Source organism: Thamnophis sirtalis, unplaced genomic scaffold (assembly GCF_051295495.1).
Source record: "Thamnophis sirtalis isolate CommonGarterSnake01/CBP01778 unplaced genomic scaffold, rThaSir2_p1.2 scaffold_4, whole genome shotgun sequence".
NCBI classification, from domain to species: domain Eukaryota; kingdom Metazoa; phylum Chordata; class Lepidosauria; order Squamata; family Natricidae; genus Thamnophis; species Thamnophis sirtalis.
In genome coordinates, this window is record NW_028261384.1 from 124,305,990 (window position 1) to 124,322,222 (window position 16,233).

General features: G+C 40.3%; 1 protein-coding gene across 1 annotated transcript; it reads left to right on the forward strand.

The window, feature by feature from the left end:
- Positions 1-7,840: 7,840 nt before the first annotated feature.
- On the forward strand, positions 7,841-16,233 carry LOC106541352 (vomeronasal type-2 receptor 26-like). Its single transcript, XM_087712006.1, has 4 exons — positions 7,841-7,876; positions 13,354-13,581; positions 14,227-14,353; positions 15,338-16,233. The coding sequence occupies exons 1-4, from the start codon at positions 7,841-7,843 to the stop codon at positions 16,231-16,233; spliced, it is 1,287 nt and encodes a 428-aa protein (XP_087568132.1).

Below are 16,233 nucleotides of genomic sequence, written 5' to 3' on the forward strand. Positions count from 1 at the left end.
ACTTCCTCCTCCTTGGGAAAGTACAGTGCTTTTGCTGGAATTACTCCTCCCCACAGCTCCTCTTCCAGATGAATATTCCATCATAGATAATTTAGCAATGAGGGGAGAGCATTTTACATGAAAAGCATTTTTAACCAAACAAATCTCCTCCACCTCTTACAAATTCAATCCATTGAAGCATCTGAATGGGACTTTCAAACACATCCCAAAAAACAACAGTGGGTGGATTTTTCACTATTGGTCAGGAAAGAACTATAGGAGAATCTTGATTGGATTCCACAGTGAGCCACGGGGGCACAGTGATTAGAATTCAGTACTGCAGGCTACTTTTGCTGGCTGCTGGCTGCCTGCAATTTGGCACATCAAATCTCACCAGGCTCAAAGTTAACTCAGCCTTCCATCCTTCTGAGGCAGGTAAAATGAGCACCCAGATTGTTAGGGACAATATGCTGACACTGTAAACTGCTTAGATAGAGCTGTAAAGAACTGTGAAGGGATATATACACCTAAGTGATATTGCTATTCCTTCCCAGTGACAACATTGTGCAACAGTCAAAGGGTTGCATTAATTAATCTTTATTCACTGACAAGGCAAAGAGTAGCAACTTCGCATATGCTAAAACCTCTTTAGACACAAAGGAGGAAATTCCCTGAAAGTTAAATTATTCACTTCAAACACAATGGATTATGCTTTGTATTGCCTTGAACAGCTCAATATTGGACACTGGGATTCTAGGAAAGCAATTCTAAACTCCCTAGAACAATTTCCTCGTTGTCAATACAGAGATTTATTTGTTGAATGGTTTAAAAGAAAAAATAGATGTTGTGTCTTTTACTCTCACATTAATGCTGTTTATATCATATTTAGCATCATTTCAAATTCTCCCTCTCCCGCGGGGTCTTTGACAAAATAGAAGTTTATTCTTCATTCAGCTTGGTCTCATCTATACACCTAACTCTTCCTAAGGTTTATCAGATCTGAGCAAGCATTCCTAACCCCCACACCTGATGTTGAAAAAATAAGGTGCTTATAGTCAGCCAGTATCACTAAACAAAGATATATTGGTTTCAGATGAAACTAATCTTATCAGTGGCTTTGGTTCCCTGCCGTGAACGAATAAAATAATATAATGCATAAACTGGAAAACCTTCAGGAAGAAGTTAAGAGTCAGCACTGCTAAAGCCATGCCATTTATTGACCTTGTGACATCAAACTCCCCTCCTTGGTCAGACAACAGAATCATTGGAAACCACTCTCCACAAAATATTTGTCCCTGCTGTTATGGGACAAATGGAGAGCCAGGCTTCATTAACAATTGAAAAAGAAAAATTCTCAATACAAAAGACAGATTTTGAACAATGCTTTCTTAATCTTAGACCATTTCAACATGATATCCTTTTATTACTCTCATTGAACACTACTAGTCTGTCTCTCCAAAATTCAAATATGTATGAAAGAGATTCTGCTATCATTCAATATGAAACTTAATACCGGGTGGTGTTACAACAGGCAACACAAGAAGAAACTTGGACTTTGACCCCCTGCCTGATATTAGAAAGTGTAGCGCACATTTTCAATATACACATTGTTATGTTGATACATGTCCAGTTAATTCACTGATAGTACCCTTAGATAGCAATAGGAATAGCACATTTATCTTCTTTAAAAGAGCCATTTGAATAGGGTGACCAGACGTCCCGCATTTGGCGGGACAGCCACGCTTTTTCATGAATTTTCCCGCATCCCGCACGGTTCCTTAAAAAACACGCTTTTTTTGGTACTCGCAGCTCCCTCGCTCCCCCGCCCATCAGCTGCTAGCTCGCTGGGCTGGCTCATCGTTCCATTCTATCGTACAAATTTAAGCCAGCCCAGCCTGCCGCTCACTGATTGGATTGGCCTGGATTCCAGCCAATCAGTGAGCTGGCTGGGATGGGAAATTTTCAGCATGTCACGTGTGTAGCTGAGCACGCCTGCGCAAGTCTCCATTTCATTTCATCTTTTGGGGTTGCAGCTGCGCTTACTCACTGGTGAGTAATCATGTTATGAATTGGTACGGGTGGGAATCAGGAGGTGCTGGGGGGAGGAGACAGCCCTCCTCTCCTCCTTCTCCCCCTTTGCGGAGTTCATTTCACCTCCTCGCATCACAGCCAGCTCCTGTGCTGCTCTCCTGCCACGGCTTCTGTTTCAGTCTGTGCCGCCCGGGAAGAGAGGGAAAAAGAGGAGGTGTGCGACAGATCATGGTATCACTGGTTTCTGAGCTTGGTTGGAAAGGATTCCCCACCCCACCACCTCTTAGGGAAAGAGGAGGTGTGGGACAGATCGTGGGATCATTGTTTCCTGAGCTTGGTTGGCAAGGATCCCCCACCCCACCACCTCTTAGGGAAAGAGGAGGTGTGGGACAGATCATGGGATCTCTGTTTTCTGAGCTTGATGGGCAAAGATCCCCCACCCCACCACCTCTTAGGGAAAGAGGAGGTTTGGCAAGGATTCCCCACCCCACCACCTCTTAGAAAAGAGGAGGTGTGGGACAGATCGTGGGATCGCTGTTTTCTGAGCTTGATGGGCAAGGATCCCCCACCCCACCACCTCTTAGGGAAAGAGGAGGTGTGGGACAGATCATGGGATCACTGGTTTCTGAGCTTGATGGTCAAGGATTCCCCACCCCACCACATCTTAGGGAAAGAGGAGGTGTGGGACAGATCGTGGGATCGCTGGTTTCTGAGCTTGATGAGCAAAGATCCCCCACCCCACCACCTCTTAGGGAAAGAGGAGGTGTGGGACACATTGTGGGATTGCTGTTTTCTGAGCTTGACGGGCAAGGATCCCCCAGCCCAACACCTCTTAGGGAAAGAGGAGGTGTGGGATAGATCGTAGGATCGCTGGTTTCTGAGCTTGATGGGCAAGGATTCTCCACCCCACCACTTCTTAGGGAAAGAGGCGGTGTGGGACAGATCGTGGGATCGCTGGTTTCTGAGCTTGATGGGCAAGGATTCTCCACCCCACCACCTCTTAGGGAAAGAGGAGGTTTGGCAAGGATTCCCCACCCCACCACCTCTTAGGGAAAGAGAAGGTGTGGGACAGATCATGGGATCGCTGGTTTCTGAGCTTGATGAGCAAAGATCCCCCACCCCACCACCTCTTAGGGAAAGAGGAGGTGTGGGACACATTGTGGGATTGCTGTTTTCTGAGCTTGATGGGCAAGGATCCCCCAGCCCAACACCTCTTAGGGAAAGAGGAGGTGTGGGACAGATCGTAGGATCGCTGGTTTCTGAGCTTGATGGGCAAGGATTCCCCACCCCACCACCTCTTAGGGAAAGAGGAGGTGTGGGACAGATCGTAGGCTTGCTGGTTTCTGAGCTTGATGGGCAAGGATTCTCCACCCCACCACTTCTTAGGGAAAGAGGCGGTGTGGGACAGATCGTGGGATCGCTGGTTTCTGAGCTTGATGGGCAAGGATTCTCCACCCCACCACCTCTTAGGGAAAGAGGAGGTTTGGCAAGGATTCCCCACCCCACCACCTCTTAGGGAAAGAGGAGGTGTGTTTCTGAGCTTGATGGGCAAGGATCCCCCACCCCACCACCTCTTAGGGAAAGAGGAGGTGTGGGACAGATCATGGGATCGCTGGTTTCTGAGCTTGATGGGCAAGGATTCCCCACCCTACCACCTCTTAGGGAAAGAGGAGGTGTGGGACAGATCGTGGGATCGCTGGTTTCTGAGCTTGATGGGCAAGAATCCCCCACCCCACCACCTCTTAGGGAAAGAGGAGGTGTGGGACAGATCGTGGGATCACTGGTTTCTGAGCTTGATGGGCAAAGATCCCCCACCCCACCACCTCTTAGGGAAAGAGGAGGTGTGGGACAGATCGTGGGATCGCTGGTTTCTGAGCTTGATGGGCAAGGATTCTCCACCCCACCACCTCTTAGGGAAAGAGGAGGTGTGGGACAGATCGTGGGATCACTGGTTTCTGAGCTTGATGGGCAAGGATTCTCCACCCCACCACCTCTTAGGGAAAGAGGAGGTGTGGGACAGATCATGGGATCGCTGGTTTCTGAGCTTGATGGGCAAGGATTCCCCACCCCACCACCTCTTAGGGAAAAAGGAGGTGTGGGACAGATCGTGGGATCGCTGTTTTCTGAGCTTGGCTGTCAAGGATCCCCCACCCCACCACCTCTTAGGGAAAGAGGAGGTGTCAGGCAGATCATGGGATCGCTGTTTTCTGAGCTTGGTGAGCAAGCATCCCACTATCTTACTATTTTATTTTTCTTTATGTACACTGAGAGCATATTCACCAAAGACAAATTCCTTGTGTGTCCAATCACACTTGGCTAATAAACTATTCTATTCTATTTTACTCTACTCTATTTATTTCTATTTCAATTCTAACAAGGAGTTTAGCTTCTCTCTCTTGAAAATGTAAGCCAGCATAAGGCATTATAATGCAAGCTAGCCTTAACTTTCAAACAGTTCATTTAGTTACCAAAGTTACAATGGCATTGAAAAAAGTGTCTGATTACCATTTTCACACTTAGCGACCATTTTCACACTTAGTGACCGTTGCAGCATCCTCATGGTCACGTGATCAAAATTTTGATGTTTGCCAAGTTACAATTTATATTTGTAAATTGTAATGTTGCAATAAAATAATATTACAATACTATTTTTGCGTTGTTTGAAAATTTTTGTTGCTCCGTATAAATTTTTTAATCAAGCCCTCCCCCCCCCCGGTCAAGGGTGTCCTTCTTTACCAATCTGAAAATCTGGTCACCTTACATTTGAACTACTGTATTTTTCAGACTACAAGACGCACCAGAGTATAAGACGCGCCAAGTTTTTGAAGAGGTAAATTTAAAAGAAGTTTTTGCATTTTGCAGGCCTCTCAAACTCTCTGCACACCTCATTTTTTGTGAAAAAGTGGGATGCAGAGACTTTGAGAAGCCTCCAAAGTGCTCCTGGGGGCTGGGGGGGGGCAAAAACGAGCAAAACCAACCCATTTTTCATTTGTTTTTGTCCTCTCCAGCTCCCAGAAGCAAGCATCCCAAATCCTCTGCACATCCATTTTTGAAAAGAGGGCAAGGCTAAAAAATACTGTATTCAGTGTATAAGATGCACCCAGATTTTCACTCTTTTGGGGGGGGGAAGCGTGTTTTATACTCTGAAAAATACAGGTATTTGCACCAGATGCAGACAACACAGACTCATCCCCAACAGCCTGTACCTATCTTCAACAGTGAAGACACACACAAGGCAGAAAACATCACGCAACCAAGAAGGTTCCACATCCATTTGCAGTACTCAGGTGACCCTGAGGACACAGATAAACCTCCAAGTGGCTCCAAAGGAATGCAAATGACTAGCTGTCTGCAAGGAGTATAAAACCTTCCTTTCCCCACCATCCAGTTAGAGCTGAAAAAACTTCTTGGATAAAGAAGTGAAACATCTTCAAAGAAGAACCAGAAAGTCCAGTTGCCTCTTGACAAAGTACTTTTGGGGCAACCATGACCTGAATGACTGAGAGTCTCCATAGACACATAAGCAAAGTTTCTCTAAATCACTAGGGAATAAGGTTAACAGAGCTCTGCGACATCAGGCTGGCCACATGGCTGCAGAAATGTCTTTGGACAGTGGCTCAATGGCTTTGAAATGGAGTTGAGCACTACTCTCTATAGTCGACACTACTAGCAGAATAAAATCCACAGGGACTCCATTAGCCATTTACTAGGGAATAGAGAACTTGGAGAAGATTGTTACTTACCTTCTAATTATCAGTCTGAGTGTGTTCCAGTTCTGTTTGTTTGGCAGTATATCATAACTGCACAAGAACTGATAGGTGAAAAGACAGGTCTGATGTGCCATCTTTTGAAAAAAATGCCAATATGGCAACTTTGCCTTCTGCCACTGAAATCTGAGATTCTGACTAGCAGAATAAGATAAAGAGTTCTAACTGGAAGATTTTACCATCCAACTTTATATATATATATATATATATATTTGCTTTTTAAAAAAACAGCCTTTCAGTTTAGTTCTAGTCAAGGCAATAGTTCCTTGCAAAGGTGACAGCTGTATTTTGCTGAACATGCACTTAAAAAGATGGGATGGTGAAACAAGATTCCTCTCTTTTAAAATTATTCTGCTCTTCTTTTTCCTTCCTGAGAGTGTCCATGAGAGTTTGAAATCCATCTGCATCCAGCCCTCCAATATTCCTGGGAAATTTCACAACTTCAGATCTGAATTGATACTTGGGGGACTTATTTCCTTTATAAATATTCATGAACGGATACAGACTTTCAACAAACAGCCAAAAGTATCTACATCTGGAAAGTAAGTGCCTGCTTCATTTTTGAATGAAGGGCAATCTTCAGAGAAAGATGACAGAATGAAGGAAAGGAATAGATTATTCTGGTTTAAATGTGGCACCGGTCCCTTTGCTGCTCCATTTAGGGATATTAGATATTTTGAGCATTTCTTTCACTGAGAGGTGGCCCTTATGAAAACATAAATGTTAGCCCTTCTTGTATTATAATGAACTACCTTACGGATGAAATAATCTGAAAATGCATTTTAACATAAACCTCCAGAAAACTGATTTTTTTGTGTGTGTGAAAAACAAGAGTGTCCCTCTCTAAGTAAAGAATTGAAGTACCATAGAAATCATGGAAAATTTGGGTCATTAAGCTACTAATCTTTTTCTATATTCAGTGGTACCTTGTTCCTCATCATTAATTCATTCCAGGAAGCATAATGAATACTAAAAACAATGAATACTTTGAAAATCATAAGGATAATGTTGTGAATCATAAGGCAGCCAAATACACACAAGTTCTAGCTTGTGCATCCAAACAAATGATGAATACTGGGACAAAGGTTTCCCATCAAAATGCAGTGAGTTCCAATTTTGATGAGTTTCAAAGCAATTGAGTAGCAAGGTATTACTGTAGTTAATACTGGGGACTTTCAAAGCATCTATCTGATTATCACAAACTGAAAGTATAATTATGTTTAGAAACCCTATAAGAGAAGAATTTCAAAGGGACTACAATTCCAAGAGATTCCCCTAAGAAAAAATTGGAGTTCTTAGCATCTTAGTTTATTTTCTGATGCCAGTGGATGAAAAAATAATAGGTAAAATTTGTAGATTTGAAAGAACAATGTGAAGATTTATTTTCATCTTAAATTTTACCATTTATTGATTGAAGCGTGTGGTTGCATATAAATCTTTACAGCAGTTGCTGAACAAGCAAGATAGGTGATAACTTTCAAGCAACAGTGATTGAAAGAAGGAACTTGAAAATGTCAGCAAAATGTGAACCAAAAGTTTATTTTATATTCCTGATCATAAAATTTACAATACTTCCCAAGATTAACATATATCCAGCCAAGGTTGACTGATAAAGTTAATAAGCTGGTGTTCCTAGTCTTTCAAAAGGACTTTCAAAAATAAATTAAAATAAAATAAAAAAACACTTTCACTGAAATCTAGAATTATTCCTCTCTACACAAATTGCTGAAATTGCCTATATGGTTTACAATTAGATGCAGTTCTTGTTATAATTATGTGTCCTTGTGCACTTTTATTTCAGCCTGATACCCAAAATCTTCCAGCATGCTCTTTCTATGTATTTTACCATTTATGAGATCAACAAGAACATCAAGACATTCCTTAACACCACACTAGTCCTGGATACTTATGAGAACAGTTTCAGTGTCAGGGAGGCCAGTAAGCATACCTTAGATCTTCTTTTTCAGAATCGAGGGAGTCCTATCAACTTCAATTGTGTCCAGAGGAGCAAAACAGACTTCTTGCCTGTCATTGGTGACCTTCCCTCCCCAAACTCTATCCAGATGGCCCACATTTTGAATACCTATAAGTTTCCACAGGTAGGAGCCTTTTTCACAGATCAGCTTCTTTAGCAAAAAGGGCAACAAGGCCAATGCTCAGTATCAGCTACGGTATCCAGTGATGAGAAAAGATTGGCAATGAAATCTACCACATTTCCCAGTTTTTAGTTTTCCAAGTCCCTCATTGTAAGCTTATGATTTCCTTCTTCCATAACAATTTTCATGGTAAGTTTGGGGGTTTTGTAATTGAACAACTCTAAGTTTACGTAGGTATGACCATTTTTCAGTTTCTTTAGCGAAAGTGTTCAAAGAACATCTCTGTTGCTGTTGTTGGTGGGTTGTTTTTTTTTGTTTTTGTTTTTAGTAAACATTAGTTTTCATCCGTTTTAGCCAGTGATGGATTTTTTTTTTTTTTTTTGTAAACATTAGTTTTCAATCTGTTTTAGCCAGTGAGGGACATTTTCCAATTCTGAGTTCTCGGAGTTCTCTGTTGAGAAATTTATGATTTTTTTTCTTGCATGAAAATCTTGATTGGAACCTTTGGGTTTTTCTATTTCAACCCCAGTGTCACAGTAGCAACTAATATTCTGGGAGAATGGAAAACTTCTAAAATCTCTTTGGGTTCATAAAATGACTCTTCATGGATGATAGCAGTGTTCTGATGTCTCAGGGGTTGCCACAAAGAAGAGGGAGTCAAACTATTCTCCAAATCACCTGAGGCAGGACAAGAAGCAATGGGTGGAAACTAATCAAGGAGAGAAGCAACTTAGAACTAAGGACAGATTCCCTGACAGTTAGAACAATTAATCAGTGGAACAACTTGCCTCCAGAAGTTGTGAATGCTCCAATGCTGGAAGTTTTAAAGATGTTAGATAACCATTTGTCCGAAGTGGTGTAGGGTTTCCTGCCTAAGCAGAGGGTTGGACTAAGAGACATCCAATGTCCTTTCCAGCTCTGTTATTCTACTCTATTTAATTTTCTATGCATTTTTTCTCCAAACAGATTGGTTATGGGTCCTTTGACCCAATCCTAAGTGATAAAAGGCAGTTCCCTTTTTTCTTCAGTATGGTTCCTAATGAAAATATACAATATGAGGGCATTATTCATTTACTGAAACATTTTGAATGGAACTGGATTGGCCTCCTAGCATCAGAGGATGAGAGTGGGGAAGCCTTTCTTCAAAGTATCCAGCCAAAGCTCTTCCAGAATGATATTTGCATTGCTTGGATGTTGTCAATCCCACTTTTCAGAGATCGAACCTTAAATGCGGGTGTCCTTACTGCACGTATATCTTATATAAAAGACACTTTATTAGTAAAGAAAATCAGCGTGTTCCTTGCCTCTGGGACTGTCCAATCTATGGAGGCTTTACAATGGGCTTTGTATTTATCTGAAAAACACAATAAAAAGTCATTATACCACAGAGTGTGGATTGTGACGTCTCAATGGGATTTCACTGTTATGACAATCCCAGTCAGGAGTTTTCCAACCCAGACTTTCAATGGTTCTTTATACTTCTCACTCCACACTAATACGGTGCCACATTTTCAGGAATTTCTTGGGAATATAAGCTCTTATTTACACTCCTCATTTTACATCGATTGGTTCTGGGAGTCTGTATTTTCCTGTTCTTTCCCTCCATATCCCAAAGGAGCAAAACATTGCACTGGGAAGGAAGAACTAGCGAGAGTCCCCAACTCTGTGTTTGAAATGACCATGTCTGGAGAGAGCTACAATATCTACAATGCAGTTAATTCTGCAGCACATGCTCTGCAAGCAATGTATTCAAGCAGAGAAAAGCCAGCTTCCCTGAGGAATCAGAATAGACTAGCAAAACTTTCAAATTTTCAGCCATGGAAAGTATGTCATCACTCTTCTCAAATATATTTATATAAGGAAGGGAATGGGAAGGGAATGAGGAATATAAAAGCTCTTGATTTGTTCATCTGCAGAAATGAATGAACTGTTAGTTATTATGCATCTGCAATTCAGTTGGTCATGAAGCTCATGTCAAAGAGTCATCCCATAATTGAAACTAGCTCCAGAAGGAGCTCTTTTCTGGAGACTCGTGATTTAGTGCTGTATCATCATATTATCCCTAACTGTGCAAACACTCATACCCACTTCCCTCTAAAAATTTTGAGCGATAAAACTAAAATTGTAATTTACGTCTACAATCTTCAATACAAGAGTTCCCCGCATTTCTTTCTAATAAACAATTTATATTCACCGGTTACCCAGTTACTGTCACTGGGTCTATTTATACAAACATGTCTATGAATATCTTTTAGACATAAGACAAAATATGTTTTAGACACCTTAAATGTTTAAATTCTTAAATGTTTACGAATCCTTACAAATAATTATTAAATGTTTGCGAATCCTTACAATTTTTTCTTCAATGTTTGCAAATCCTTACAAATAATTATTAAATGTTTGCAAATCCTTACAATTTTTTCTTCAATGTTTGAGAATCCTTACAAATAATTCTTAAATGTTTGCGGATCCTTACAATTTTTCTTAAATGTTTGCAAATACTTACAAATAATTCTCAAATGTTTGCAAATCCTTACAAAGAATTCTTAAATCTTTGTGAATCCTTACAAATTTTCAATATGTCTACAAAAAAATGATCTCGAACATGATCTATTCTTCACAAGAGTCCAAAACTAGATAAGGAGAATCCAAGTTTTTGGATTTGTTTCTCTGCAACAACTAATTAACTGTTAAGAATTGTCTGCAATTCTGCTACTAATGCAGCTCATGTCACAGAGTCAGAGAGACATCTTCCAATTCAAATCAGCTCATAAAGAAGTTCTTTCTTGGAATATTTTTCTCACTGACTGCTGGTGGGATTAGTTTTTAATTGTTTTTTTTTTTTTTACAAAATGTAGATGGGCACCAGTGCCCATCTAGATAGCAATGGCTTTCTCCTTGCAATTCAGTCTTGATGTAATTGTTGTTCTATTTTCTTTATCTAAGTATTACACACCTTGCTCTTGTTAAGAGCTTGGCTAATTGGCCACTTCTGTGGATGGCAACAATGGAGTTGGGTTACTGTACCTCCACTTGTACACAATTGCCTGACCACGGATTGACAGAATAAAATCTCTATGAAAATATTTCATTAAAATTTTCCAGCTTGTTGAGCATCAACAATAATTTTTGGAGGTCTTTATCTACTTGGCCAAAGTGGATATTTATTGTTAATATTATAAGAATCTTGCTAGACTATCTGCTTTCCCTTGGAAAATGGAAGGTATGGGGCTAAGGCTTTGACTTAGAGCCGAGGTGGCGCAGTGGTTAAATGCAGCACTGCAGGCTACTTCAGCTGACTGCAGTTTTGCAGTTCAGCGGTTCAAATCTCACCAGCTCAGGGTTGACTCAGCCTTCCATCCTTCCGAGGTGGGTAAAATGAGGACCCGGATTGTTGTTGGGGGCGATATGCTGACTCTGTAAACCGCTTAGAGAGGGCTGAAAGCCCTATAAAGCGGTATATAAGTCTAACTGCTATTGCTATTGCTATATAAGTCTAACTGCTATTGCTATTGCTACTTGAGTCATTTCCTCCAAACTGGGAGGCCTCCTCTTCTTCAGCAGGCGATTCCACCACATTTTTGCAGAAATATTGAAAATTCAGATGCATTTACAAACTTTGAAGAACCACAGTATACAAAATTCTGATTCAGCAAGTGTTTTAGTAGTTGTCCTGGGAGTTTGCAGTGATTGATTAATTGAGGTGGTGTGCAATTTAATTTTAAATGATTTTATGCATTCCCCCTTTCTAAGAGTGAATTTTCCCCAATTTTAAATTACCTATTCTTAGCTAAATAAGCACCTGGTCAGGTTTATCTGGGCTCAGAAATCAATCAGGTTTCGACCTGGAATATAAATTGAAGACAGATCATGAACTAAGACCACATTCCCTTCATTTGCCTAGGAATTTAAAAAAATAAATCTTGAGATGAAGCACTAAGAAGCCATTTCTTCCCTGTTGAAAAGAAACCTACATGGTTCTGAAATCTCCAGGAGATAATTCTAACTGGATTGTGCTTTCATTACAAGAATTCCTCTCCCGGTTGAGAGAATCTTATGTCATTGTAACACACTGCATATCGATAAAGGAGAATATTTGTAGCTCATGACTGAAATGATGGGTTCTTGGTGCTTTTTGAGCTTGTTGGTTTGGTTTTTTTTTTTTTTTTGGCCAATGTTTCATTATCCTAACTAGGTAACGTCATCAGAGCTAGTAAGGAGTGCTGTTTGCTGTCAGTTTATATTCTGGTGTCTGTCTGTGTGGGTGGGGATGATCTTAGAGATCCTTTGGTTTGGCTGTTTACTAATGGCTCTTTGGTAATTTCTTGATTGGGGTATTGCTTACTTGATTGTGGTCTGACATTAACCTTGGACTCAAGGTTGTGTTGATTATTGGTGGAGAGGTGCTGGAATCTTTTTCTCTTTTGGGTGCTTGACTATATCTTTTGCATAGCCGATAGATATTGTAAATGTCTATGTATCTATAGAAGGCTGATTTGTCAGAGTGGCAGACTTCTAGAAATCCCCTGGCATTCTTGGATTAGGATGCTTTGAAGGGCTTTAGTTGTCTTTGCAAGAAAACAACCTAGCTCAGAGGACCTTACACTCTGGATACAATTTTGTGGTTGTTAGTTGCGAAGTCGTGTTCAACCCATCGTGACCCCCATGGACAAAGTTCCTCTAGGTCTTCCTGTCCTCTACCATCCCCTGGAGTCATGCTGACTGCTTCAGTGACTCCATCCAGCCACCTCATTCTCTGTCATCTCCTTCTTCTTTTCCCCTCAATCTTTCCCAGCATTAGGCTCTTCTCTACTATCCCCTGGAGTCCATTTAAGTTCATGCTGACTGCTTCAGTGACTCCATCCGGCCACCTCATTCTCTGTCATCTCCTTCTTTTCCCCTCAATCTTTCCCAGTATTAGGCTCTTCTCTAGTGAGTCCTTCCTTTGCATTAGGTGCAGGATACAATTATATCAGTCCAAACATATGGGATATAAAGGATTAGAAAGGCTAAATTAAGTTTTTGAGATATCAAAATATTTAAGTAATATTTATTGAAGAAACTTATCGACTAAAGTTGAAATAAATTCTGCAAGGTTGTAATTCAGGAAGAAGAGAGCTGTAGAAATATAGTCCCCCGTGCTTCCTTTTCTTTACCATAGGGGAATAGAGATACAGTACTTTCCCATATTTATGTGGGGCGGCCTCTTTCTTCCTATTGTTTATTTAGGCAAAAGTTGGAAAAAGAGATAATAGTTTGACGCCTTTGTCTTTTACAAAGGATGTTAAAATATTCCAAATTGTCAAATGGGCTGTAGTATATGGGTTGAAGTGATATCTGAATCTATGCAGAATGGATTTCAGTTACATACTGATAAGCTTCACTACAGAAACTCTGTTGGGATTGTGAATGTTGCCAAATTTGGAGGAAGATTGAGATAGGTCTGGTTTGATCTTGCTTTATCTCTCCTTTCAATTCAGCTTCACTACTTTTTAAGAAACGTCCGTTTTAATAACAGTGCAGGAGATGAAATCTTTTTTGATGAGAAGGGGGATTTTGATCCCGGCTATGACATCTTCAATTTGGTCGTCTTTTGGAATCAATCTTTTCAAAGAGTCCGTGTTGGTAGGATGGACTCAAGAGCTCCTGATGGGAAAAAGTTCACTCTCAATGAAAGTGCCATTGTGTGGAATCACAAATTTCAACAGGTGGGACATTTAGAGATAACATAATTAAGTAGACTATTTTTGGAGAAGACAGTCTTCTCTGATGACCTGAAAGTGCACAGGTGAAGGACAGGGATGATATTATGGAGTTTGTGGTTTTGCTGTATATTTTGATTGGTCTTTATGGAAATATCTACATGAATTTTTTTTCCTATGCTGAGTTGCATAAATGTTTCTGTCATCTTTCAATTATCCCTTTAATTTTGAATCTTGTTTTTATATGATGGATAAGCAATAGTTCTATCTTGGATATGTGCTTTGTATGCTTCTCATTTAAAAATTCAGGCACTTGACGTTTCTGAATTCAAATCAAAATATTATGAGATCTTTATCTGCATTTGTTGTACACATTGATTACTAGTGAAAAGGGAAACATTGAAATACCAATTTCTCAATGCATTAATCAGTTTTTTAAAATAGCCATTTCAAGGTGATTACATTATGATCATGCTGGAAATATGGAACCCTCTTCACAACCAAGAGAAACTTGTGACATCTCAACCTCAAAAGGTTTTGCAGAGTGCAAATTTATAACCAGTTCCCTTCCTAACTTCCCCCCAAAAGTGAAGTGTTTGAAGAAGTGGTTGGTGAATTCTATTCATAAACCTTCCTGACCCTTATGTTTAGGTCCCTCCTAAGGCCAGATGTGTGGAGAGCTGCCATCAAGGCTACAGCAGGATTGTTGAGGAGGGGAAACCTATTTGTTGCTACAATTGCAGAAAATGCACTGAAGGAAGAATTTCAGTCCAAACAGGCAAGTTAAAAATAAATGATATATGTGGAAATTCAAAAACTTTCAAATCAGGGGTGGGTTGCAATTTATTTTGCTATCACTTCGTGCATGCATGCACGTGCAATCGCGCAATTGTGTGATGTTTCTACACATGTGCAGAAGCATCTGGGGGGGCAGAGCCTCTTGTCACTGCCACTATCGGTTCGCCCAATCAAGGGTGAACCAGCAGCAACCCACTTCTGTTTCAAACCTATAAATTTTCAATTTTTTTTCCAAATGTGTTATTGTATGTAGAAGAATAGATTTATTCTCAGCTACTCTGGAATAAGGCAAAGGGTGGTAATGTAGCTTTTTTACTTTTAAAAGGAGGTAATTTAAATACGTATGCATTTTTTATATTATCCTTCATTACGCTGAGAGATGCAGTGGATTTCAGAGAAGAGGAAGTAGAAAATGGCCTTCAAATAGCGTGGAAAGTAAACTGTGTACATTGGATAAGGCAAAAAAAATGTTTAGAATTACAAAAAGCTTTATTTTTATACAAATAGTCTTTGACTTAACAACCATTTGTTTAACAACCATTCAAAGTAAAAAATAATACTGAAAACATGGACTTGTGACTGGGCCTCACACTTAAGGTTGTCCCAGCATACCCAGGTTCTTCTGATCAAAAGATGGGCATGTGGCAATGGCATGTATTTACAGTGGTTGCAGATTTCCTGAGTTGTGTGATCACTATTTGAGACCTTATCTGCTGGCTTTTGATAAGGAAAACCTTGTGAATTGATTTTCATAGCAACAATCTTGGTAAAAATGGATTAGTTGGTAAAAATGACTTAACAATCACTTTGTTTAGCAACGAGTTCCAATTGTGGTTGCAAGTTGAGGACTATCTGTAAGTGGAAAGGGTTATGTGAATGGACTCACCATGTATGATTTCTCTATGTTACCTCTGTTACTTTTCCTTATATTTGGAAATGACAAGACCCTCTTCATTTATTTCAGATGCAGATCAATGTGAGAGATGCCCAGAAGATCAGTATTCAAATGCAGAAAGAGACCAGTGCCTTCCCAAAACATTCAGCTACTTATCATTTAGTGAACCCTTAGGAATCATTCTGACCTCCTTGATTATTTTCTTTTCAGCTACCCTCATTTTGGTGGCCTTGACTTTCTTTCTGCACTGGGATACCCCCATTGTCAAAGCCAATAATAGAGACATCACAGGTGTCCTTCTTTCCTCCCTCCTCCTTTGCTTTCTCTGCTCCTTTTTGTTCATTGGTTGGCCTGGGAAAGTGACTTGCCTTCTCAGGCAAACCATCTTTAGTATCATTTTCTCCATCTCAGTTTCTTGTATCTTGGCCAAAACAATCACAGTTGTTCTAGCATTTCTGGCCACCAAGCCAGGATATACAATGAGGAAGTGGATAGGAAAAAGGTTGGCAGGCTCAACCATTCTCCTTGGTTCCTTCACAGAAGTTGTTATCTGTGTGGTATGGATGATCATATCTCCTCCCTTCCCAGAGTTGGACATGAATTCACAAAATGATGAAATTATTGTGCAATGTAATGAAGGTTCAGATATGATCTTCTATATTGTCCTCGGCTACTTGGGGCTGCTGGCCACCATCAGTTTCACTGTGGCATTCTTTGCAAGGAAGTTGCCTGATACATTCAATGAAGCTAAATTGATCACCTTCAGCATGCTGGTGTTTTGCAGCATTTGGGTGTCCTTCATCCCAGCCTATCTGAGCACAAAAGGGAAATATATGGTGGCTGTGGAGATCTTCTCCATCTTGGCTTCCACTGCAGGTCTTTTAGGTTGCATATTTCTCCCCAAGTGCTACATCATAATCTTGAATCCACATCTTAATACAAAACAATATCTGGCCAGAAGATAA